We start from the raw sequence: 26,613 nt of genomic DNA on the forward strand, positions 1-26,613 counted from the left end.
TACTCCTGAGCTGTCAATGTCAGAGGCAGATGGGCTCATAAATCTGCAAAAGAGAGGAGCATCTCATCTGTATTCCTGTCAAATTATATGGTTCCTCCATTTGCTCACGTGGGCTTTCACTTCTCTACACACTAATCGTTTGATTCTTGCATAACAAGTATTAAAAGGATTACTTACTGTGACGGATAGTTAGAAACTTCTGCTGTCTAGTAAGAAAATAAAGGAGTGAAATTCTTCCCTACTGCCCCTTTCCCAAATCCCTGTATCACTCGAGGCTGTGCAATATTCACGTCCTCCATGCTGTCCTGGGATGAGCCCTCTTCCTTCTTATCGCTTCATTCATTTTCTCAGCCTTTCCCTTCTCTCTTCCTCATTCCTTGCTGATTCTGTCTCCGTTCAGTGCACATCCTCACCCTCCATTTCTGTGTTTTATGGTTGTCTTTGTACTATGCCCTGCTGCTGTATCTATCATCTCTCAATTGTCCATCATATCAAGGGATAACCATCATTGTAGACTCAAATGTGTCTCCTGCACAAACTTGCTGCTTATCTCACTTAAACCCACATCATGTGAGGAACATAGAATAAATATATTTTTTCTGTTTGCAAATTAGGGCCTTGGCAAGTTGAGAGCTAAAAAAGTAGGTTTCAGCGATTTATATTTATGCTTCCTTTAGCCTGTCTCAAGTCAGGCAATAGGAAGGAAGAAGAAAATTAGACCATATCTCTCATCCTTCCCCTCTTAGAAATTCCACTTACAATAAATAGTTCATCTCTGGTTGCTATATTTTGTTCTAAGTATTCTGTAAATAATGCTTGATTTTGACTTATTCAGATTTTTTTGTTTAAATAGTGATCACTAGTCATTTTTTTTTAAGCTAAGAGATTTAGTTTCATTGATTGGATTTTGTTCATATACTTGTTCTTGTTAAGTAAGTTTGTACTAAATTATAGTATTTCAGCAAAATATAATGGTATCCATATCAATAAAAACCTTTCTGTGTAATAGTCTGATGGCATTAACCACAGAAAGGTTAATGAAGTGAGCTGTAGCTCACGAAAGCTTATGCTCAAATAAATTGGTTAGTCTCTAAGGTGCCACAAGTCCTCCTTTTCTTTTTGCGAATACAGACTAACACGGCTGCTACTCTGAAAGGTTGTTGTAAGCACAGAATTTTCAGTGTGTATTCATGGAAAATGAGAGATTAGAAACATCTGTTCAAAACCTACTTTGAAGCTATAGATTTTAGCCACGAACAGAGGCTATTAGCCAGATGTGCAAAGGAGTGTTAAGTTCAAAATTACATAAATATTATTTCAGCATTTAGCAGCTGCAAATTTAATTGGATACTCCATAGAGCCCTAACATAAGAGCAAGACTCTAATTTTGACTGCAGAGTTTCAAATAAATAAATTTATGCTGAAACTTGTCTTAAGTCTCTCTGACACTTTTAGTTCTCTGGCACTTTTAATTCTAGTTTTGTCCATGAATGAAAGTACCTGTCAAAAGAATTGCGCCATATAAAATGTTTGCGAATATAGACTAACACGGCTGCTACTCTGAAACATATAAAATGTTGTTCATTTGTTTATCTTGGACAAAACTTTAATGTATGCCATAAAGCATGTATATGCCAAGAAATATTCAGTTCCCTATTTGGGTCCCTATTACACGGGGAATTTAAGATCACTTTTGGGTCTTAAATTTATGTTGCCATTCACAATGGATTGTTTTCTTAGGGTGCTATCATAACACAATGGTCAGTGTGCATTGTGTCCCCTACTGTACCTGGTCCACAGAGGATACAAGTTTGTTACAGCTGCCAGTTGCAAAGCCTGGCTCTTTAGTACAAACTCATGCTTTTAGTTCAGGAGGTCCCGAGTTCAGTCCCTGGTGATGGAAACCCACACTGTATTTCAACTCTGATTTGTTATTTTGGATTATAGTAGTGCACAAAATATGCACAACGTGTATAGGAAAACACAGTTCCTGCCCTGGAGAGCTCACAGTCTATGAAGATGAACACTATGCAAAGGTTGGGAGAGAGGGATAAAACATGCAACCAACTTTTAAAAATAAATGACTACTATCCCATAGGGCTTCTACCTAGCCATTCTTTGGCCTTGTCTGTGCAGTAGGTTGCTCTAGTTTAGCTACAGGTGTGTGCATTTTTAAACCAGTTTGGTTAAACTGGTTTAAAAATGCTATGTGGCTATTAAATTGGTTTAAAAATGACATTATTTTATCTTAAGTTGATTCCTTATTGATGTAAGCTAAATCAATTTTAAAAATGGCTTTTTAACTTATGTAGGTAAGGAATCAATTTCAGATAAATTGGTTTAAAAATGGCTGATATGAATTTAAAATGTTCTCATAGTGGTTTTCACCAGTTTAACCAAATTGGTTTAAAAATACAAGACTTGATTAACTATTTTGTGTAGCTATCACAGCAAAAATCTCTCTTGGAATATATAAAGGAGGAAGGAAATAACTTGGTTTTTTGTTGTGGGAAAGAGTTTAGTGTCATGGAAGAGACAAGTACTAAAAAAAACAAACATTGGCTGGTGCCCACTAATGGTAAAACAAAACTTCAGGTTCAGCAAAAAATGGTGGTTTTCCTCTGATCTAGCTGGATCAATCTTTTCTCTTTTTCTCCCTCCCTCTAGAGTAGAACCTACCTACTACTGCTCCTTCTCCACACCCTCACCTGACCTTTATGCCTTACTCTTCACTACATTCTCCACAAAACTTTCAGGCCAGAATGCAGATACGTTCACTAATTAAATATATATATATAAATATTTATTATCATTTATTTATAAAAGATTATATATTTTTCTGAAAGTTTCTATTGCATCTCTTCTGCACTTTAACCACTTTAGAACTTTAGAATATATAGAACAGGTGCCTACTGCAAATGTGACACATGCAGTGCCTTTGGTGGTACATTATGCTTTCTGATTAAATATTGTAGGAAATGGAATCTCCAGGGGAATATGTTTGGTTTTCCCAATTTGTGTGGCATTTAAGGTTAGTTTTAGTGATTTTAGCAGAAAGAATGAGGAGTACTTGTGGCACCTTAGAGACTAACAAATTTATTTGAGCCTAAGCTTTCGTGGGCTAAAGCCCACTTCATCAAATGCATGCAGTGGAAAATACAGTAGGAAAATAGGTAAAATGGGGGCTGCCATACCAACTCTTAACGAGACCAATCGATTAAGGTGGGCTATCATCAGCAGGAGGAAAAAAAAATTTGTAGTAATAATCAGGATGGCCCATTTCAAACAGTTGACAAGAAGGTGTGAGTAACACTCGGGGGAAAATTAGCATGGGGAAATAGTTTTTAGCTAGTGTAATGACTCATCCACTCCCAGTCCTTATTCAAGCCTAATTTAATGGTGTCCAGTTTGCAAATTAATTCCAATTCAGTAGTTTCTCGTTGGAGTCTGGTTTTGAAGCTTTTATGTTGAATAATTGCTACTTTTAGGTCTGTAATTGAGTGTCCAGGGAGGTTGAACTGTTCTCCGACTGGTTTTTGAATGTTATAATTCTTGATGTCTGATTTGTGTCCATTTATTCTTTTGCGTAGAGACTGTCTGGTTTGACCAATGTACATGGCAGAGGGGCATTGCTGGCACATGATGGCATATATCACATTGGCAGATGTGCAGGTGAACGAGCCTCTGATAGTGTGGCTGATGTGATTAGGTCCTATGATGGTGTCCCCTGAATAGATATGTGGACAGAGTTGGCAATGGGCTTTCTTGCAAGGATAGGTTCCTGGGTTAGTGTTTTTGTTATGTGGTGTGTGGTTGCTGGTGAGTAAGTAAAGATTGAAAACCTCAAAGCAAGAAATATTTTGTGGATTCGGTGTGCCATCTAGTGGGCAAAGACTAGATTTATCATTAAGAAAAGGAGGACTTGTGGCACCTTAGAGACTAACCAATTTATTTGAGCATAAGCTTTCGTGAGGTACAGCTCACTTCATCGGATGCACACAGCTGTAGCTCACGAAAGCTTATGCTCAAATAAATTGGTTAGTCTCTAAGGTGCCACAAGTCCTCCTTTTCTTTTTGCGAATACAGACGAACACGGCTGCTACTCTGAAACCTAGATTTATCATTGATCACAACCAAACTAACACACACCAAAATTTGATAGTTTATTTTCCTTTATTGGAACAAAAATTCTTCCACATAATAAAACAACCAGAACATTCTTTTGCCTAATACTGTTTATTTATTACAATCAGGTTAGGTACTAACACACAACACAGTAACATTTGTAATCTTCAAAATCTGTCATGACCTATACAAAATTGAACACAAATAAGTGCATGTGGTATAGCTTTGTATAGATGCCTTTTGTCACACTGAATAATTAACGGATAACTGCTGTTCATCGATTTGTTCTGAAATATAACACCTATACCAATTATGTCATTTGCCTGAAAACACTGTTTCTGTGAACTCTCTCCCTGAGTATAATAGAACACATTTTTTTACTTATTTCACTGCTCATCATTCCTTTTTTTACCTGAAACATTCAGTGTAAATATTGTGTTGTGCACAGATACTGTGTAGCTGGGCTGATGTTGATATTACATTTTCTGTTACACTCCAAAAACAAGTATTTTAGTGATATTTCATCTGATTGTTTGTTTGTTTTTAATCCATTAGGGGCTATAGTTTATTGCACACATCTACCCAAAAGAACATTTTTTCCAGCAATTTTTATGCTTTTTTTCCCCCTTTTTATAACACTGGTTCTTTCCCAACATATTTATGTAATATTTTTTCTTTCTTATGCAGATTATTTAAAGAATCTTTTAGAAGACTCCGCAGACTATAGGGATACTCAAGGTAAATATATTTCTGTAGATTAAATAAAGAGAAGGTTTGTTAAAGATGAAAAATGAGAATATTTCTAAACTTTAACTTTCGATGCATATAATGTAGTGAACCAGTAAATATATTTTTATTCAGTTTTATGTTACTATGAAAAGAGACGTTGAAGGGTTCCGTGTTTTTTTCCCCAAAAAAGAATGTTCAAAGTTTACAAGTAAAAACAGCTGTCCCTGTAAAATGAATTCAGGGACTGAAATTCAAGCTCTAGTTCTTTCCTCCTTGCACTCTCATCATCACCAGGTTTGGCTCTGCAGTGTTAGTAGAACTAAGAAGGATCTATTTTTATGGTTTAAGCAAGCAAATAATGACTCTGAATATACAAAGGGAGCAGCTTTTGGGGGGGCAAATAGGTAAAGATTGTTTCACGTCTTCATTTTTTCAGTGTTAGCTGAGCCAGTAACTTCCATGCATTGATAATAGATATGAATAAACTAGCACTAATGCAGGGATCTCAAACTCAAATCACCACGAGGGCCACATGAGGACTAGCACATTGGCCCGAGGGCCACATCACTGAAACCTTTTCATACAATGATACAAAAGTATAGTCAAAAATGAAAAAAAAATAAGAGTAATATTGTATGCTAATCAAAGTCAATGTATTAACTTTTTTAGAACTGTAATGCGAAGAGGGATTTTAATAAAATATAGACATTCAGTAATGTTTGAAGCTTGGCTGCCAGTGGAGTCGGCGCCTATGGCAGGCCGCAGGAAATAACTCCAAGACGCATGTTTGAGACCCCTGCACTAATGCAACACTGGACACTTGAAATCTAGTCAATTTCAAAAAATGAGTTATAAGTAGTGTCAGGTCTGCACCTTCTCTTGAGTCTCCTCTGCCAAACTTGTGTGCTTTCAGCAATCACATTTCCTTATATTCTAAAATGTTTTTCTGTCCTTTGTTGCTATATCAAAGACAAATAGGGAAACTTAACTGTAGCTGTACAGGGGAAACAATGAAAGAACTGTCAAATGTTATGAAGACGACAAACTAAATCTAGATATGAAAAAATCCTCTCATCTTTCATTTTTAGTAATCTAGGTGTTGCTTGTGACAACAGTAGGTTAAAAAACAAGTCAAAATGGAATAGTGAAGTTGGCTGTCTCCCTTTAACTGTGTAAATAAAGACCTATCTGGGCTAGGTGTCTCAAAACTATATCTGCAGGTCACCTCAGGGACCTCTGTGCTTTCTTGTAGATGAGTTACTCCTTCTAGGTAGTGCAACATTAGAAAGTGAGAGGAGCCTTCTTTCCAAAAACAGTTTTCATACCATTTCCTACACCTGTTCACTTCATGTATTATTTACTCTTGAGTATAGTTATTAGACTTTCAAAATCTTAAGGTTTATTTTGGAATCACAATACCATAAAAGATAATGTGACCTTAAATCTTCCTCTGTGAATCCCAGCCAATTTACCATAGGATTCATCTGTCTTAATTTTTCCTGAAGTCAATGAGTGAATACGTTGGCGTGGATTTGTTTTCATACCAGATCTCTGAAGGCGGTTTGAAGAAATGTTCAGCCACCTGTATCTTATTTGGAGCCAATTCATTCCAGCTTTCTTTGGATAGAGAATTCCTGTGGCTCAGCTTCCACACGTGCAGCTGACTCTCTGAGAGGCCCTAAGTTTAAAGACCTCCTGATCTTGCTAGTATTATGTTCATTGGGCGTGTTCGGTATTTCCATGCCTTTTGATTATTTGGAAGCTGTATTTGTTTCCTATGTGAAAGACACTTGAAACAAAACCCCAAAATGCTCCTTACATCAATCTAAGTGGGAGCTTCTAGTTCATGCTTCCACTTAATTCCCAGCTCAGGCCTTAAACACCTCTGTACCTTTTGAAGTTTGGCAATTGCATGTTTTAACCTATTTTCTGTCTCGCTAAGAACTGAACAGTTCTGGATGTGTATGTCCAGGAACTCAAGTGCTACACTGATGAGACCTGTCTAAATACCAGCATAGAAAGAAAAAATAGTGTTTTGGTTTTAGTGGCCTAGTGATAGTATTTCTGGACATCTCTAAACCTATAAAAGTTCCATTATTTGGGATGCTTAATTGCATTCAAATGGTTCAGAGGGTGATCTGTATCTTAGTCTGTCACCACATAGTTATTTGTGCTAACTTTCAGTAAAGTGAGTTTATCTGTTTTCTGCAGTTAAATGAATTGCAGATTTGAATTCTGTATGAAATGCTGCTGCTCTGTGCAGTAATTCACATGCTCCTTTCATCCTATTGCAGTAATTTGAAACACTTTTTTCCATTGTGTAGGGGTTTTTTTCATTGAATACAGAGATACCAAACTGCCTTCCATCTTGGGTAACTCTTCCCTTTTAGAGATTTTACATTTTCAAAACCACTTGGGTACAAAACATTTGACACTTAAAAAGAAATGTGTGGGATTTTAAACTTGAAAATAATCTTAGTCAGCAATAAACCCAAAGACAGAAAATTGAAAATACAGCGATAGCTCCACTGGAAGTCCTCTGAATTCTGTGACCAACATTTCAGGGAAACGTGTGCAATGGAAAAAGATGGTTATTGGCTGAGTCCCTGTGCTGAGTGTACACTGGGACTTAATCCTGCTCACATTATACAATTATTTACACAAGTGGTCACCTTGAAGTAAAAGGGACTAGTTGTGTGAGTAAGGCAAGCTGAGTGTGAGCTTAATTTTGTTGGCAAAATGAGTGCCGTCATTTCAGTTAACTTTAAGAAATTTGGTGGCTAACATGGCAGAAAAGCGCTGCCACAATGGATGGTGGTTTGCAAGGACGCAGCTTTTATGACCTAATCCAGAGACCACTGAAGGCAACGGAAAGACTCCCACTGACTTCCGTGAGCTTTGGGTCACACTCTTGAGCCCCTTATCACCAGCTGAATTGGGCAACATGTTTTTGAACACTGAACCGCTGGCTAGATTGTATACCTAAATTCTGTTCCTTCACACTTTAGGTGCTCTGGCTGTTGTCATAGAAGTAGCCAACCATGCCAATGATATCATGAAACAGGGAGTAAGTATCATAATTGTGGAAGTTGATGTCTGCTAAAGCTGTCTAATGCATTTTCATTAAATTGAAAGGCAATTCTATTTTTGTGTGTTTTTTCCCACATAGGATAACTTTCAGAAGCTCATGCAGATTCAGTACAGTTTAAATGGGCATCATGAGATTGTTCAACCAGGAAGGGTAAGTTCTGCAAAAGAGCATTCAGCAGATAGCAGCAAGGAAACTGCACGCTAAAGTGATACTAAGTATATATAACTACTGTTAAAGCAGGGAGAACTGTGTGCATTTCTGGTCTCCCATGTTTAATAAAGATTAATTCAAACTGGAACAGGTGCAGAGAGAGGCTACTAGGATGATCAGAGGAATGCAAAACCTACCTTATGAGAGGAGACTCAGAGTTTGACTTGTTTAGCCTAACCAAAAGAAGGCTGAAGGGAGATATGATTGCTGTCTATAAATACATCAGAGAGATAAATACCAGGAAAGGAGAGGAGTTGTAAGTTAAGCACTAATATGGACACAGGAACAGATGGATATAAACTAGTCATCAACAAGTTTAGGCTTCAAATTAGAGGAAGGTTTCTAACCATCAGAGGAGTGAAGTTCTGGAACAGCCTTCCAAGGAGACCCGGGGGGGGCGGGCCAAAAACCTAACTGGCTTCAAGACTGAGCTTGATAAATTTATGGAGGGGATGGTATGATGAGACTGGCTCCATGCCATTGTAGCCAGTCTCATCATACTATCCCCTCTATGGCTTCAAGACTGAGCTTGATAAGTTTAATCTGCAACTGCTGGCAGCAAATATCTCTGAAGGCCAGAAACGGGACACTAGATGGAGAGGGCTCTGAGTTACTATAGAGAATTCCTTCCCAGGTATCTGACTGGTGGGTCTGGCCTGCATGCTCAGGGTCTAACTGATTGCCATATATGGGGTCAGGAAGGACTTTTCCTTCAGGTCAGATTAGCAGAGACCCTGTGGAGCTTTCAGCTTCCTCTGCATCACAGAGCATGGGTCACTTTCATGTTTAAACTAGAGTAAATGGTGGATATTCTCTGTAACTTGAAGTCTTTAAATCAAGATTTGAGGACTTCAGTAACTCATCCAGAAGTTAAGAGTCTATTACATGAGTGGGTGGGTGAGGTTCTGTGGCCTGCAATGTGCAGGAGCTCAGACTAGAGGATCATGATGGTCCCTTTCGGTCTTAAAGTCTGTGAGAAAAATGATCCCTTGCTTAGTTGGTGCTGATGGTGGAATAAGAGTCCTTACTCCCAAGACATTTTCCATTTAATTTTTGAGGAAAAATTTTTTATGAAAACCTAACAGTTTTCGAACATGAAGTCCTGCACACGTACACATGTGGAGATAACTGAGCCATTAGCGATTATTTTTGAAAAATCATGGAAGATGGGTGAGATTCCAGAGGACAGGAAAAGAGCAAATATAGTGCCCATCTATCAGAAGGGGAATTACGGACTAGCCAATTTAACTTCAGTACCCAAAAAGATAATGGAGAAAATAATTAGGCAGTCAATTTGAAGACACATAGAAGATAAGGTGATAAGTAACAGTCAGCATGGATTTGTCAAGAACAAATTGTGTCAGACCAACCTAATAGCTTTCTTTGACAGGGTAACAAGCCTTATAGATAGGGGGGAAGCAGTAGGTGTGGTACATCTTGACCTTAGTAAAGCTTTTGATACTGTCTCGCATGACCTTCTCATAAACAAACTAGGGAAATACAACCTAGATGGAGCTTCTGTAAGGTGGGTCCATAACTGGTTGGAAAATCATTCCCAGAGGGTAGCTATCGGTGGTTCACAGTCAAGCTGGAAGGGCATATCAAGTAGGGTCCAGTTCTGTTCAGTATCTTCTTCTGTGATTTAGATAATGGCATACAGCATATGCTTATAAAGTTTGCAGACAATACCAAGCCGGGAGGGGTTGCAAGTGCTTTGGAGGATAGGATTAAAATTCAAAATGATCTGGACAAACTAGAGAAATGGTTAGAAATAAATAGGATGAAATTCAATAAGGACAAATGCAAAGTGCTCCAGTTAGGAAGGAACAATCAGTTGCACAAATACAAAATGGGAAATGACTGCCTAGGAAGGAGTACTGCAGAAAGGGATCTGGAGGTCACAATGGATCACAAGCTAAATATGAGTCAACAGTGTAACGCTGTTGCAAAAAAAGCTAACATAATTCTGGGATGTATTAGCAGGAATATTGTAAGCAAGACACAAGAAGTAATTCTTCCACTCTACTCTGCGCTAATTAGGCCTCAACTGGAGTATTGTGTCCAGTTCTGGGTGCCACGTTTCAGGAAAGATGTGGACAAATTGGAGAAAGTCCAGAGAAGAGCAACAAAAATGATTAAAGGTCTAGAAAGCATGATCTATGAGGGAAGAACTAAAAAATTTGGTTTGTTTAGTCTGGAGAAGAGAAGACTGAGGGGGGACATAAGTTTTCAAGTACATAAAAGGTTGTTATAAAGAGGAGGATAATAAATTGTTCTACTTAACCTCTGAGGATAGGACAAGAAGCAATGTACATAAATTGCAGCAAGAGTGGTTTAGGTTGGACATTAAGAAAAACTTCCTAACTGTCAGGGTGGTTAAGTACTGGAATAAATTGCCTAGGGAGGTTGTGGAATCTCCATCGTTGGAGATTTTTAAGAGCAGGTTGGACAAACACCTGTAAGGGATGGTCTAGATAATACTTAGTCCTGCCTTGAGTGCAGGGGAATGGACTAGAAGACCTCTTGAGGTCCCTTCCAGTCCTACGATTCTATCGTTCTGTGCATTTTGTTAGCAGTTATACTGCAAGCTTTGTCACCACATTGTTGCTACTTTAGTTGGAACATGAGAAGTCAGAGGAAAGACTTAAAAATAAGTTAGAGCAAACTCCACCCTCCAGTGCAAGTACACAATCCCTGTGAATTTCATTGGGGGTTGAGGATGATCAGCTCCTCTCAAGTACAGGATCGAGACCTTTGTCCCAATTACATTTTAATAGCAGAAGCTCGGTAATTACAGTGGAACCTCTTAGGATTTTTTCTTATTCGAGATTTAAATTGATTCATAATGTGACTTGTACAACACTAAACAAGTGAGATACAGATGTCAGGACCCATCTTTATTCTCTCAATCACCCTGCCATGAGCAGTCCCACTGATCTCAGTGAAACTACTCACATGAGTGAAGTTACTTGTTCTGATGTTTGCAGAATTTTGTCCATAAGCTGCAATTGTGGGAGCACTGTTGCTCAGCCTCTGAAAAGGGTATGAGCAGCTCCATATGTGATAGGTTAGCAATTTTATATGATTTAAACATGGAGTCCATATCTTCTGGATGTTGCATGTTGTCTGCAGTTAAGGATCAACTTCTCATAAGAAGCTAAGTCAGTTGATAGTGAGGCCCTTTCATTTATTGCAGATGGGACCTTCTTCCAGTGTCCAAGTATTAGTTTTATATTTTGCTAAGCAGATCTTCTAATTCCAATAAATTCCTCTTTTATTAATCCATTTATATTTACTGTATTTATAAAGATACCTAGGGCTAATTATGCAGGAGTACATTTTTAATAACAGGTTTATCAAAAAGGCTAGTCTCCAAGTTTTGTATTCCAGAACAGGAAATCTTTCTTCATGATCATTTGTGCTTGATGTGTTTTACTTCGTGTCTTATATGAAATTTTAAACACATCTATGGCACTAAATGAATAAGAATTTTAAAGAGAGAAGCTTATTCATGCAGTTTTTGTGCTCTCAATAGCTAAGTTTTGCAATATTTGTTTATCTTCTTTAACTTGCCAGGTCTTTCTCAAAGAAGGAACGTTGATGAAGCTTTCCAGGAAGGTCATGCAGCCGCGAATGTTTTTTCTGGTAAGATGCCATGTACATTTCTATGTGCCTAATGCCAGAGTAATTCAATAGTGGTAGAAACATTCACACCACAAATATAAATAACTGGCAACTTCAGCTGACTGTTTAAAAAATTGAGCATTTTATATGCAGTTTGTATCACTGTTTGGTGTGTTCAGTGTGGTTTAGCAAAGTGATTTGTGTACACAAAAAAATAAACAAAAAATCCCAGTTATAAAATTATTTCTGTTTGACCAAAATTCAGTCACTGTTTTTAAGAACTTTTTGAGAAAAGAATCTGAGGTTTTGAAAAGCTGAGACTACTACTCTAGTCCTTTGAAGTCTAATAGATTTGAAAATCTGGTGTCCAGAGCATTACTTGTCACATTTTTAAAACGTTTATAGTATATCTTTGGATTGGGCACTGGGTTGGGGAGTCAAGGGTCCTAGATTCTATTCCTGGCCTTGCTGCTGACCTGCTCTGTGACCTTGGATAAGTCACACAGTCTCTCTGTCTGCTTCCCTCCCCATCCTTTGTCAGTTTATGTCTAAATAGACAAGACAATTTGAGGCAGGATCTGACTCTTCCTATATGTTTGTGCAGTGTCTGGCACAACGGGGCACCATCTTAGCTGGTGCTAGTGTAATACAAATAATATAGCAGCTCCTCAAATTTAGGGCTTGTCTACACTACCGTGCGGGGTCGAGCTAAGATACACAACTTCAGCTACATGAATAGTGTAGCTGAAGTTGACGTACTTAGATCTACTTACTACGGTGTCTTCAGCTGTCGACTTAGTGCAGTGATGCTCTCCTGCCGACTCCGCTTGCGCTCCTCATTCTGGTGGAGTACCGTAGTCGACGGAAGAGCGCTCAGCAGTCTATTTATCACATCTATACTAGACGCGATAAATCGACTCCCGCTGGATCGATCACTGCCTGTTGATCTGGTGGGTAGCGTAGACAAGCCCTACGTGAAGCCTTTTGCACTAATTCCGACAAAGTGCAGTCCAGAATACCATATGAAGTACCACTATGTGCTCTTCATTGTTTATATTTGTTCAGCATTCGTTTGTGATGAGAATAACTAGAGATGCATACACTACCCTAGGCACAGGTAACCTTAATTCTAGCATTTCCTAACTTTTGGGTGCTTGACTTTGCAACTTTACTAATGTTCTCTGAATGCAGGTTTGTGTGTGTGTAATATAACTTTTTATTTGCAAGAAACTGTTCCTTATGGGTTTCAATGGCCTATTCCCTGAGATCAGTACTCCCAGTTTGCCCATAAATAATGTGCTTTTCATTGATAAGTAGCTTTTTTATTTTGGGAATTTCCTTTCAGCTTTTAAAAAGTCTTTGTGCAGAGAATGTGACAAAAATGTTTACATAACTAAAATGTTAATAGACCTATATTCTTACCTACGTTGTATACATGAAAATTTGTTATAAGTAAATAGAACTCTCTTCTCAGAATCCAAACTAAAGTAATAACATGTAGAGGACACATTTCTAGACTCTAAATTTCTACCTTCAATGCATGTGTATCCATTCTATACAAATTTCATACATTTCAGTACACTATAGTTCAGAGGTGGGCAAACTATGGCCCGCAGGCCACATCCGGCCCGCGGGCCCGTCCTGTCCGGCCCCTGAGCTGCTGGCCCAGGAGGCTGTCCCCACTCCCCTGCAGCCACGCCGCCGCGCGGTGCAATACTCTGGACAGTGGGGCTGCAGAGCCCGGCCTCACCCGGTGCTCTGTGCTGCGCGGCTGGCTGTCCTGGTGCAGCCAGCCACCGGTGCTCCAGGCAGTGCAGTAAGGGAGCAGGGAGGGGGTTTAATAGAGGGCAGGGGAGTTCGCGGGGTGGTCAGGGGCGTGGATAGGGGTCGGGGCAGTCAGAGGGCCAGGAATGGGAGTTGAATGGGAGTAGCAGTCCCAGGGGGCAGTAAAAAGGAGATGAGGGGTTGGATAGAGCAGCGGGGGGCAGTTGGGGGGAGAGGGAGCAGTGGGGTGGTTGGGGCAGGGGTCCCGGGAGGGGCAGTCAGGAAGGAGGGCAGGTTGATGGGGAGGGGAGTCCAGGGGCAGTCAGGGGACCGAGAGCAGGGGGGGTGGATGGGGCAGGGATCCACGGGGGACCGTCAAGGAACAGGAGGGGTTCAATGGGGCAGGAGTCCAGGGGGGGCCATCAGGGGCAAGAAGTGGGGGGGGTCTGATAGAGAGCGGGCCATGCCCGGCTGTTTGGAGAGGCACAGTCTCCCCTAACTGGCCGTCCATACAATTTCAGAAACCCAATGCGGCCCTCAGGCCAAAAGTTTGCCTGCCCCTGCTCTAGTTGAAACTATCTTTTTATTATTTAATCCTTTAGCCATTTGAAAGTGTGTGTGTTTTATATTGCAGTTTAATGATGCTCTGTTATATACAACTCCAGTACAGTCTGGCATGTATAAACTCAACAACATGCTTTCATTGGCTGGAATGAAGGTGAGTCTCTGAGATCTCTGCTATGGCAACTTTTTGTCGAAACTTATTTTAACTCCTGCATGTAATTTTTCCATAGACAAGTAAGTTTATTGTTGGAAAGAAATATTATAAATTGCTTATATTAAAAGCCGTGATAGACACACAACCTTTGTTGCATGGTGTGGACTTTTGGGCCATTAATAACTGTCCTTTTTAAAATGCATTTATTGTTGGGGGCCAGTTGGAAGAAGAGGAGAATTGTAATTCTATCAAAGAGGAGAAACAGAGAGAGAGAACTGCCTAAATACCTGATTAGTGTTGGCTGGCCTAGGAAGGCTTTCTCAGGCAGTTCTACTATTGCACCTTAATGTTAACCACCTTGGGTCCAGACGTAGGCTTCCCTGAAACAAAGGCTGCCAACTTATGTATGTATGGCTGCTCCTCCCCTGCCTCATGGCCATTCTGACCTTTTTGCCCGCTCTCAAAAAACACACACCTCTGATTGCCTGAGAACTTTCTGGTGAGCAAAATCCTCCACAGCTGGGTTTCTCCAAAGACTGCCAATCCTAGGGGAAAATACAGGCGTTAAGAGGGCTACAATCTGAGGCCTTCATGAAAAGACCCCAAAGTTGACCTCCTCCCCTCTTTTTTTAACCGTACCTTTCCTATAACCCCTCTAAAAAAGTGTTGTGTCCAGCCGTCGCCCAGCTGGAGTATCCTGAGCTGTATCAAGAAACATCTATTATGTACACAGACATAAGCAGACACAGCTGTTAGGAGGCACTGGTGCAGTAGGACAAACGCCTTCTGCTCCTGCTCAGCAGTAAAGTGTCTTATCCATGATGCTGCCAGAGAAGAGGGCCAAGTTCAGCTGGAGGTCCAGATTCACAGGAGACAGCATGAGGGACTATTTACAAGACTGCATGCTGTGTTTTGGGATGTCAGCAAATGTTCTGGGGTGGCTACATAAACACTCAACCTATAAACTCAGTTACACTTGAAACTCAGGATTTCAGAAGTGATGGGCTGGTGCGTGAGCTCCTACTGTTGTGCTATTTCCTGTCCACTTTTTCTGCAAGAGAAAATTCTATTGCTTTAGTTCGCCTGTTACAGGTATCTCCTTGAAGTCATATTGATTCATTTTCATTAAGAGTTGTTTTCTATGTCCATTATAGGTTAGAAAACCAACCCAGGAAGCTTATCAAAATGAGTTGAACATAGAAAGCGTAGAGCGATCTTTCATACTCTCAGCAAGGTAAATATCCTAAGCAAATAATGTATATTAAATAGCACACATTTTTCAGATACAATACATAAACTATGGAGCTGCATGTTGTCTAAGCTTACACTCATTGTTTTGTATTTGTGCTATGAAAGTTGCTCTCATTTACAATAGTAACTCTAGAAGCATGGAGAATTTGTAGAGGGTTCCTCAAATGAAGACAAACTAGTTTCAATTCCCTTCTCTTCATGTTATTTAAGTTGTGGTATTTTAGATGATCATGGAGTCATAGCTAATGAGTTTTTAAATTCATGTAATGCCACCGTTCTGCAGGTCACCTTGATTTCTAGGGAAAACTTCCCCCAAGTTCAGATTCTGTACCAAAGGAGGTTAGTCTTTAAACTGTCTGGGCAATGACTACCATTTGTATCAGAATTTTGCTCACACCATTACAATTGTTTAACTGTTCACCAGACTGAAAAGACAGAAAGTATGAGTTTTATTCAAGTTACCCAATACCCTATGAGAATTATTTCTTGCTACCTTTTGAGGAGAAAAAATGCTGCCCCTTTTAAAAAACATAAGTCTAAAAATGTTCACTTAAGTGGTTTTATTTTAGGCTTTGAAAAGAGAGATTTAATTTTGACCTTTTTTTCTGTTTCTGCTTCTCTTCGAAAGTTACTGCTAAGTGACGACATTTCTCTTTTTAGCATTAACAAGGGGAGACATGAAATCCAGCAATAAAATACTGATGTGATAACGAGGGCTTATGATATAAGTTTGAGGGAGAGGGTCTTCTAGCTGTAGCACAGATGTCATTAGAACAGGAAACAGATTCTATTTTGAGGCTGCAAAGTAGAGGTGGCATTAAATTATTGAAACATATAAAAAACAGAGACAGTGTGGACTTTGGCCAAATCTTCTTTCACATTTTGGCTCCCACATATATTAATCAAATCAGTGGCTCTAGGAAAATATGTCAGAGTATTCACTGCCACTAAATTACTGTAGAAAAGCTCTTATCTGCCTTTGTGAAGCTGTCTTTTCCAAAGGCTTGATTCTCCTATTCTAGCTGTTTAGAGAATTTGAGCCATGAGTGTTGTACATTCTCTCCGCTGTGACAATACTGATGTCAATGAGCAAAGGTACATTCCCTCTTCTTTTTGCAAAACAGCATTAGTGTGGGCTTTGTCATTCTCTGTGACCTTGCATCTGTTGACTTCAGGATGTCTGCACAAAAACAGTGTTTCAAATAGAGTGGGACCCGACTTAGCATTGTCCAAGTAGCCAAAGGAAGTAGCACAGTTGTGCCTGAGTAATTTATAACTGGGGATTGAAAAGAAGTGGTGTTTGTATTTACATTTATCTCTAATGCAGATATTTTTCATATTGGGGGAAAGATGCATTTCTCAGAGTATAAGGCTTGATTCTGCACCTGTTGAAGTCCGTGACAATTTTGCCATTGAACGCTGCAGTCAGTGCAAATTCAGATGTTTGGTGCCTAGGTGCCAGAATGACTGAGCACTTCGCAAATATGTAGGAAGAGCCTTGACACAAATGCAGGATAGGACTATGATACCATCTCTGCTCTGGCTAATATGATGCTCTATGGAAATAACACTGAATTATCCTTAAAGTTATTGGGGTGCCAAATGAATATACATATAATTGAATCTTAACATTTGAGATTATGGGTTTGTTTGGTCTCACTATTCAGGGGAAATTAACATTTCAGAATGATGCATGGGAATGATATTTTCATTGTAAGTGAGAGGAAATAAACTGAGACTCCTCTGCATATATAGACTAGCTTTGGCTAAGGGGTTGTGATTTTTTTCCATGTAAATGACATTATTATAAAAATAGATTATAATTTCCAAAGGCTGAATGCATCGCATTTATTTCTTCTAACTTTTGTGCCCAAAAATTGTTTCTATCAAACTTGGTGAAGTACTTTATATAGAAAAAATTTGGTGGAATCAAACTGTTCCCTAGCAGAAAGGTGTTAACAGTTTAATAAAAAAAAAAAAAAAAAACCTCACACACCTAAACAAACATGCTACTGCTGTAATAAGTGCTGATTGTGGTACTCTTTTTCGACAACAAGCATTGACCTCAATTGCGGCTAGGTCCTTAAAATTTAACCCTTAGAAGTGGCCCCACCATCTCTGAATTAAGACATATTGATACTTGAAATGCTGCTTCTGTGTTTCTATAAAACTTCATTTTCTAGTGCTGTCATTCTTGCTTCTTTGGGAGCATTCAATTCTCTTCTTTTTTTAAAATAAAAATAAATCCAGTGCTTGTCTGGCTCATTTAAGCTATCTAGGTAAGAATCATGATTTAAACAATAATGATAGAAGCACAAGGCATTTACTAAGGATTAATGACCAGTTGGGAGAAGATGTCCCAAGGTGCAGTTGAAGATTTCCAGCTGTAATTAATCCTCAGGAAATGCTCAATCCCAAAGCCATTATATCTGTTATAAGATGAACAGGGGTGTGCGCGCCAGGGGAAAAAGGTATATGGATTTTTTTCAATGACTGATGCAATTTCCATCAGTATGTACAATGAATGTGTGGTAAATCAGTCACCTACATACAGACTGTATGTCTCATCTTTCAGTATCATTCATCTTATTATATCTCATTCTAATGGCTTTTGCCTCTCATTTGGTAATTTAATATGTTTCTAGTGTGCTCATTCTCTGTGTGTTACGAAACAGGTCAAATAAAATTCTTACCAGACTTTAGAGAGAGAGGCTTCCCTTCTGTTGTTTTCACTGACAGCCATATTCAGTATGTTCAGTACACACAACAGAACTGAAGTTTGAAAAGACTCTTAAGGAAAAGTTAAATTTTTACAAACTTAACATAGCAAAACTTTGCCCATTTCCTAGGGGAGATATAGATGTAAATAGATATCTTGCAAGTCTTATGGCCAGTTTGGTCTAATGGCTGTGTGAAAGTCTAGACAGCACTTCGGTTGGTCTGTACAGAACTCCAGAATTTAGTTTTTGTAGGTTAATAATGAGAACACTATGGCCCTGATTCTGCAAACATGTAACACATAATTGATTTCATTTGGACTACTAAAGTGAGTAAATGCTGAATGTTTGCAGGATTAGGGACTGGATTGTGCACTCATGTTAGTAGTCCCACTGAAGTCAATGTGCACAATGGATGCTCAGCCAGCACCTCTGAAAATTGGGCCACTTATAATTTAGTTGCTTAAATACAGATTTAGCAGGGTAATTAAAGGCAACCTAATTTTGAAAACTTTAGTCAGAATCTCTGAGCCATAGAAGTTGACTGGAGACATGAATATTCGAAAACTAATGCATAATGTTTTTTACTCACTGGATAAAAAAACAACATAAGTAAATATTTGGATTTGGCAAAATATTCTTTTCCCAAAGGGAAGGGTAGTCAAAGGGCCAATAGTACATAGTTCTGCTCCTGCCTATATCTTGTCCCATCTTTTTCACAGATTAGACCAGCATTCTACTAATTCTGATGCTGTCCTCTTTGTATCCCCCATGCATGAGGGCCTCCAGGTTTTCTTCTATGTTGCCCCTTACATCTGGAATTGTCCTGCCTGATCCTATGTATCGCACAGTTGCCTTCAGATCCATGCTCTAAATCTCCTTCTCTCTCTAATACTCCCACATCAACCTAATATAATCTAAACTAATAGTCATTAAAAACAAAAAAGAAATAACGTGATTTGTGCCTGGCAAAAACCATGCCATAGCCAGAGTCAGTTTTTAGAAATGTTTAATGTTAACCATACTTCAATGTCTTTGACACCAACAGTTCTGCTACAGAAAGAGATGAATGGCTAGAAGCCATCTCCAGATCAATTGAAGACTATACAAAGAAGAGAATCACATTTAACCCAAGTAAAAGTCTTGAAGAGGTATACCACACCATTCTCTTTGATTTCTTTGGGCATGAATATAATTTCTACTAAGTATTAAAATTTAGCACAGCACTTTAGAAAAGTGGCAAGTAATAATAAAACAGAATTTGAGATGTATATGTTCCATAGTTTCATTTGTTCATTAAGAAAAATTCAGATGTAGGTTCTCAGTAATCCTAAGAACATGAGAAAAAGGGTTAGATATCCATTCTAGTACTTCAAATAGAGTAACTCTAGCTAAGACAATGGATGTAAACAAATTGGAATATCTTGGAACTAAACAAGCAGAGCAGTGGTGCCAATGTGGGCTGCGAAAACTCCCATTCCCCCGCCAAGGTTTTTGCACTTGCTGAAAGTGACCTAAGCAATGGAGCTGAGGGGTGAGGCATGATCTGATCACTTAAGCAGTAGTCCTGTACTAAATAAATACCGCTGCGGCTTGAATAGTCCCTAGCATTGCTGCAGCTGTGTGGTCTAAATGCCACTGAAATCTGACCTGGCCACCCCTCGGTACAGCTGGAGAGGTGGCTGAACCAAATGATGTTGCAACGTGGTATGCAGGGAGGGAGTCTGTTCCTGTATGGTGGAGTGCAGTGGAGTCCATCGAGAACTCAATTCCTGGTGGCACCAGCTCATGCCCTATGTGGCAGGAGTTGGGAGACGAGAACAGGGACCAGAATGGGATCCCTGGGTATGGGGAGGAGAGAGAGAAATGCCGGAATTTGCCGGACCTCCCTTCCCTGGAGATATTGAAGATATTCCCTTCAATATCTGAATTGGCAGCACTGAAATAGAGCTTTATTAGCATCTGTATGACCCAATGAAATAATTTCACCATCTTCTTTTAGAGCTCAGTTGTGATAATGTCGCTGGTGAACCAGCAGAGAATCTGTATTTAAGACACTGACCAGTTACGTGAATGGAGAAACATTGGGAAACAGAATACTTGTATTTAACCTTGATAATTCAGTGGTGAAAAATACATTACTGTTTGTAATTTAATGGAGTTCCACCTCCATTTTCTCAGGCTGATCCAGAGAAAGAGGATGAAGATAGTCCTCTCGGATCAAAGGCTCCCATCTGGGTTCCTGATACTAGAGCCACTATGTGTATGATCTGTACTAGTGAATTCACGTTGACCTGGAGAAGACATCACTGCAGGGCATGTGGAAAGGTTGGGTGATCTTGTAACTTCCTTCTTTTGCAAGAGTCATTCAAGATTTTTGTTTCCATATAGGGAGAATTTGATTGCATTAAAACACATTGACAATATTGCTATAGTGGGAGAACATTGTGTCTTAAATGAAAATAACAAGGATATTTAGAGTAGGAAATAATGTTGTTAGTCCACTGCTCTAGTTAAACCTACTCAGTCCTCCTTGTCATATTTTACATTTCAGGAGAAAAAAATAGTATATGTCCCTCACTCCTTCAGTAGCACAATGCAAACCAAGACAAGTAACTTAAATATTCAAAATATCTTTTACTGATTGAGAGTTAAGGTTGGACCCATTTTGAGAGACTTCAAAACAATGCATACCCATGAAACTAGAAAAAAAACTATTGTATATTTCATTGCTGTCTTGGAATAGTCATATTTCACATCTTACTTTTTAGTCAAATGGGAATTCAGTCTTCAGTATAGTTGAAACACATCAATTTCTCCATAACACAGACAAGAGGGTAATATAACTAGATAGATATTGTGATGATCTAAAAATACAAGTTTTTAAAAACGGAGCATGTTTCTTAGTAAACTTGTAGATGAGATTTGACAATACAATAACAATTTGCTAATTTACACCTTGCTAGTCCATAAATTTGATAGTTCTCACTATTCCAGTAGTCTCACCCCCCATTCTCAAATTTTTATTTATTCAAAATGTTCTGTACAAAATCAGAAAATGATATAACGATAGAATATTGTCAGTCATGTAAAATCAGTTCTGGAAAGAGTGTTTTGTGTGGAACATCCCTGTGAATTAGCATACGTGTTCTTCCAAACCCTCATGTTGTAAAATTGTACTTGTTTGGGGCTTAATAGCATGGGCTGAGAGAAACTCAAATATAAGTCTTTAAGGGATTGGCGTGCGTGTGGTTGTAGATGCTATATAATAACGTTTTACATGTTTTCAGATTGTCTGCCAAGCGTGTTCCACAAATAAACATGGCTTAGACTATATGAAAAACCAACCAGCAAGAGTATGTGATCATTGTTTCAAAGAACTACAGAAACAAGGTAAAAGAAAACTTTTTTTATCTATCTCTCTCTGTCTTATAATTATATAGCCCCCATTTCCACAGTATCTGAGCACCTCACAGTCTTTACTACATTTATCCTCCCAGCACCCCTGTGAGGTTGGGAAGTACTAGTAACCCGTTTTACAGAAGGGGGAACTGAGGCACAGAGACACCAAGTGACTTGCCCAAGGTCACACAAGACTTCTGTAGCAGAGCAGGGAACTGAAGGCAGGTTTCCTGAATGCCAGGCTAACACCTAACCACTGGTCTGTCCTTCCTCTTGAACCCAGAGATCAGTGTTGTTGATATTTGCAGTATTATGAGTTTTGTGATCTCAGGGTGACTTTTCCAGGGCTCTTGTTGTAAAGCAGAGGCTGCACAGGAGCTTTGCCTGGGCCACCTGCCATTTCCACCTTCAGCTGCTAGTGGATGCTGTGCTGCAGGTAGCTGTAGCAGTTGTCTAGTGTACTGGGGCACCCTTTGCATCCTGAGCTGTGTCAGTCACAGAGCAGGTGCAGCAGAACAGAGCACCCTATCACTTCCCACCCTGCTTGAATAGCAGCCTGTCATGCTGACCAGTATTGTCATTGTTTCCTTGTACTCCCCCGTCTGTCTGCCTATATCCATCTGTATTGTTTTGCCTTATACTTAGATTGTAATCTCTTTGGAGCAGGGACTGCCTTTTTGTTCTGTGTTTGTACAGCACCTAGCACAATGGGGTCCAGGTCTATGACTAGGACTCCTAGGCACCAGAGTAACATACATAATCCATACTAATAATAATCACCACCCCTCAACCACAAGCAGGAAGGGGGAGTTAATGGAGGTAGAACCCCGGGACAGCCCTCTGACCTGCAGGCTGGCCACAGGGAGCCACTATTGATGCCTGGGGAATGGAGGGGGGAGGGTGTGGGAGCCTGTAGGATCTTGCTGAGGAGATTGGGGGAGGGGGCCTGAGTTGGGGAGAGAAAGCATGCTCAGGGAGTTGGGGTCTGCAGGACCTGGCTGGGTGGGAGTGGAGAGCAGCAGGAGCCCCTGCCACTGGGTTTTTGGGTAGTGGGGAGGAGTCAGGAAGCAGCTGCAGAGGGGAATTGGGGCCTGCATTTTGTGTGTGGGAATATGTTGTGTGTATTTAAGGTTGAGTTTTCACCCTGTAATTGTCTTGTACACATGGGGGAGTGGGCAGGGGGAGTTCAAAAACAGGATTTATACTTTTTTTTAAATAAACTTCATGATTTTTTTGGTCCAATCTCATGATTTTGGGGGCTCTGAGTCATGATACTGTAACTTTTGGCAATACTGAGAGGCAAAATTCCTGTTGAGTTTAATATGATTCGGAAATACAATATCATATGCAGTGTTTCAAAGATTAACTGTGTTTTTTTAAAAAAATGACCTTACACCGAACAGAAATTATAGCTGTGTTTAAAACTTTTTGTAAGGAACACTATGCATATGTTATATGCATATGTTATATGCGTCTGCAACATAAAAGCACTGTGCATGCTATATACATTTTAGATAACCACTTCACTCCTAAGAGCGGATCCCCAGTGAACCATAAATCTCCATCCAGTGCCTTGTCTACAGTGTTACATAGTATTCCGTCTGGAAGAAAACAGAAAAAAATTCCTGCTGCTCTCAAAGAAGTAAGTGTTTTCCTTAAACTTTACCTCTCATCAGTGTTAAACCATCCATGTTTAATAACAATAAAATAAACTGTTCGGTGATCCTTTTCAGACACTGCATTTAAAGGAAAGGGGAGTTTTTCTGGTGACACAATGGCCATGTGTACGCGTACAGCGCTGCAGTTGTACTGATCATAGCTCTCCTGCCACCATAGGGCTGCGCACACGAGCACTTATGTCACTCGGGGCGGGAGGGGGTCTCACCACTGAGCGACGTAGGTTATGCCAACATAGGCTGTAGTGTGGACAAGGGTTCCCGCTAATTTTTTACAGAGTAAAGTGCGGAATGAATTTTGTTATGTACACCAATATGGAGGTGATGTGAGACACATCACCTTCATATTGGTGCCCATAACAAAATTGATTGGGCTGAGGGGTTTGGAGTGTGAGAGGGGGATCAGGGCTAGGGCAGAGGGTTAGGGTGTGGGGGGATTGAGGGCTCTTACTGGGGATGAGGAGTGCGGGAGGGGGCTCAGGGCTGGGGAAGAGGGTTAGGGTGCTAGGGGGTGCAGGCTCTGGGGTGGGACTGAGGATGAGGGGTTTGGGGTGCAGGCTGCCCTGGGGCTACATTGGGGAAAGACGCGCCCCTCCCCCCCAGCCCTCTCTCGCCGCAGCAGCTCAGTGCCAAGAGAGAGGCGCCCCTCCCCAGCCGCAGCACCTCCAGTGGACCTGGACCGGCCGGGAGGGGCCGGCCGTAGCAGGTCTGCACTGGGGCCGGCGGGGAGGGAATGAAGGTGTAGACATAGCTCAATAAAACATCTGAAATTTAGTTATAGGGTAGACTTGGGGCTTGATTGTGACTTTAGATGGAGCCACAGCACCCCAGGAAGCATTGTGGTCAGATACTTTTGAATCAGAAATTCTCCCTTGATTTTCCTCCCTTCCAACCCCCTCCAGGGAGGTACTAATTTACTGTTGGATTATACCAACAGCAAATTCAACACCACCACAGACCAACTCAGCTGCCCTGGCCAGTACATAGAGGGAAGGGGGGAGGGGATGGAGCCCATTCCCCACCCACCTGCACTGGAGGGTGGGATGGTATGGGAGTAAGCGAACACCCTATTAATTGTATGTGTATGGACTCAAAGTCCAGGTAGCTCACATTACCTGCTGGATCGACGGGCAGCGATCGATCCAGCAGGGGTCGATTTAGTCTAGACTCAATAAATCAACCACCAAGCGCTCTCCCATCGACTCCGGTACTCCACCAAGGTGAGACACCACGTAGCTGAAGTTGCGTAACTTAGATCGATACTGCACCCTGCGCGCTCCCGCCAGTGTAGACCAGGCCCTAGGAGTGTTCTGACCTCTTATTCTGGTGCACAGGCCTATATCTAACCTCCAGTGATTACAGAAGTCTTCCTTCCAGCCTCGATGGAGGCGCATCGTCCATGTAATTTTTGTAGCCGTAATGAGTACTATATGGAGTTGAGTGAGTTAGCAGCTGTATTTTAGGATCAGAATGGAGGCTGGGTCTCTGCAAGTGCAGGGCAGTATACAGAAGACAAAATGGGGAGGCAATGTGAAAAGCTCTAGTATATTTATTAAAATGATGTACTGTGGAAAAGTGCTACATAAGAGCTAGGTGGTGGCATTGTTTGTTATTATGGGTGTGCTAACAATGGGTAAGACAGCCTTGTTCTTTGTCAGTAGAACTGTGATAGAAATATATATGGTTCACCTTGTTTCTCTTCGCTTAGCTACTAGTGTTGGCTTTTTGGCATTTTAACAATTTCTACCATGATGGTGTAAACTACAAAAACAAAACTTCATTTCAGTCATGGCTGATGGCAATATGCAAATTCTTTGCTCTATGAGGTCAACCAAAAGGAAAAATTTTTTTCTAAAAATAAAAGCAGTCCTGCACCACTGGCAAGCGGCAGCATGAGTTTTACATATGTAGATTAACTCCATCTGCCAATGGCAGGGATCATTTAGAATCCAAAGGTGTGTTTGCATGTTATTTTATGTATTGGTTCTCATGTAGGCCTCCTGGGACATGCAAACACAAGAAGATTTGATGGATTACATCTAATAATATGATTTTATTTTCAGTTTTTCTTAGGGGCTCAAATGGACATTATGGAGTCACTGCATTTACATTGTTAAAAGCTTTGCTCATTGACGTTAGCTTCACGAGATACTCGACTTGTTTTCTGTGAGTGTCTCAAGGTGGCAGTCATGCATTCCAACAGAGATCAGTGAAACACAAACAACACAGAATATATTAATTGGCATCTAAAAAGGCTGCCTATATTCCACTAAAACCCTTAGTGTTCTGTGCAATATTCTGTGTTTGAAGGATGCCCAAAATTTGGTCACACCATCTCCCAGTCTTCCAAGGGTGAGAATCCCTCTCACAGTCTTGGATTTCCCCTCCTAAAGAGGGAGTGCATGTGACCTGGAAACAGCACCATATGATACATGCATTCAAATTCACACTGGCAGCGGTATCATTTTAAAACCTGAGGAAAATAGAATAGATTCCTGGGTAGCAATGACTGACCTAGGAACAGTTCCTGTGTTCCTTATGCACCCAAAATTCCCTTTGGATGCAAAGGAAGTTTTTGGTGCACAAGAAATTCAGGATTGGGCTCTGAATTTTTTTAATACCACTGTACCTCTCAGAGAAACTGAGGTGAAGATATTTTTAGATCACTCTTATGAGGGAGAATCTTTTCCTGTCCTTTAGGAAAGAGCAAAAGGGTGTAATGGATTTCATGCTGTAAAAACCAAGCTACCGCTGCAAGGGCTGGAAAAAATTTCCTTGCTAAAACATAAAATGTAGTTAATCTAATTTATTGCAGTTTGAAATATATATATATATATATTCATTCCTTTTCCTGCTGTGGGAAGCCTTCTTAGCACTGCCTGCAGCTTTGAGTTGCTCACGTTTTGATGTATCCCTTCGTAAGCATCTTGTAAGAAATTTTACACAAGACTTTCAGTATATTGCCCATCATTCTGCTGCGTCAACATTCCACGTGAGGTTTGGCTCAGACAGCTAGGGCCCTCCTTAGCGCCTGTTAATTTTTCTTTAGACATGTTCCTTTCTAGAAAATGTCACCGAAAGTACTACTCAGAGCTTGAATGGTGTGTGAATGCTGTAAATATTTGAACTGGTAATGTAATGTTCATCCAGAAAAAGATCTGTTACTTGCAAAGATAATTGTTCGAATTGAGAACATAGTTTAAAATTGCACCACTTCGCAACCTGTTTTCTGGATAGGTATGTTGAATATTAGATCCGCAATCTAATGTCAGGCTGTTTTATGGTGGAAATATGAACATGCTGTTT

At 40.2% G+C, this 26,613-nt stretch overlaps 1 protein-coding gene across 2 annotated transcripts in view; it reads left to right on the forward strand.

The window, feature by feature from the left end:
- Positions 1-26,613, forward strand: part of FGD6 (FYVE, RhoGEF and PH domain containing 6) — a 104,024-nt gene that overhangs the window by 60,976 nt on the left and 16,435 nt on the right. For both annotated transcript variants that reach the window (XM_073327515.1, XM_073327514.1), the window contains exons 9-18: positions 4,813-4,863; positions 7,863-7,921; positions 8,024-8,095; positions 11,732-11,800; positions 14,178-14,261; positions 15,416-15,495; positions 19,278-19,380; positions 20,411-20,557; positions 21,520-21,622; positions 23,146-23,273. In XM_073327515.1, the coding sequence (XP_073183616.1) occupies positions 4,813-4,863; positions 7,863-7,921; positions 8,024-8,095; positions 11,732-11,800; positions 14,178-14,261; positions 15,416-15,495; positions 19,278-19,380; positions 20,411-20,557; positions 21,520-21,622; positions 23,146-23,273 (896 nt within the window). The remainder of the gene's footprint in view (positions 1-4,812; positions 4,864-7,862; positions 7,922-8,023; positions 8,096-11,731; positions 11,801-14,177; positions 14,262-15,415; positions 15,496-19,277; positions 19,381-20,410; positions 20,558-21,519; positions 21,623-23,145; positions 23,274-26,613) is intronic.

The sequence above is a fragment of the Lepidochelys kempii genome, chromosome 1 (assembly GCF_965140265.1).
Source record: "Lepidochelys kempii isolate rLepKem1 chromosome 1, rLepKem1.hap2, whole genome shotgun sequence".
Lineage (NCBI taxonomy): Eukaryota > Metazoa > Chordata > Testudines > Cheloniidae > Lepidochelys > Lepidochelys kempii.